The sequence below is a fragment of the Egretta garzetta genome, unplaced genomic scaffold (assembly GCF_000687185.1).
Source record: "Egretta garzetta isolate BGI_Z169 unplaced genomic scaffold, ASM68718v1 scaffold207, whole genome shotgun sequence".
Taxonomy (NCBI): Eukaryota; Metazoa; Chordata; class Aves; order Pelecaniformes; family Ardeidae; genus Egretta; species Egretta garzetta.
The window spans coordinates 202,363-202,811 of NW_009260185.1; the positions used below are offsets into that span (position 1 = coordinate 202,363).

At 61.0% G+C, this 449-nt stretch overlaps 1 protein-coding gene across 1 annotated transcript in view; it reads right to left on the minus strand.

Moving 5' to 3' along the window:
* The window catches only part of SLC37A2 (solute carrier family 37 member 2), a gene marked incomplete at its 5' end in the record, with an annotated part of 11,455 nt that overhangs the window by 5,337 nt on the left and 5,669 nt on the right, over nucleotides 1-449 (minus strand). The window contains 1 exon segment of the mRNA XM_035897483.1: nucleotides 319-381. Within this exon segment, the coding sequence (XP_035753376.1) occupies nucleotides 319-381 (63 nt within the window).

The following is a 449-nucleotide window of genomic DNA, read 5'->3' on the forward strand; positions in this document are numbered from 1 at the left end:
AGGGGAGCGGTTGGGCTGGGGGAGCTTCAAGGGCTTTGACAACCCAAGCCATTCTGGGATTTATCTAAGAAAAAGGAGAGCCTGAGCAAGCGAGACCCAAGGAAAGGTGTTGCGATGGGCACCCAGCTGGCAAAATAAAAGTGAGGGGCGTTTGCTGCCCGCTGAGGGCCACGGATGCGGAATAAACCTCACTATGGTGCTCTGGGGGAAGGGGCGGTGTTACCGGCAAAGCGCTCCCATGGAGGGGACTTCCATCGAGGCCAGGATTGCCCCCAAATCGCCCTGAATCCACCCCCTCTGCCCGGGTACGTCACAAACCTAAAATGCCCCCGACATCAAAGAGGGTCGACAGGTCCCCGGCTTCCTTGGCACCGAAATGAGCTGCGAGGGAGAGGGGAGGGCTGAGGAGCTGCTCCCCGTGCCAGGCTGGCTGCCGCCCCACCGTCCCC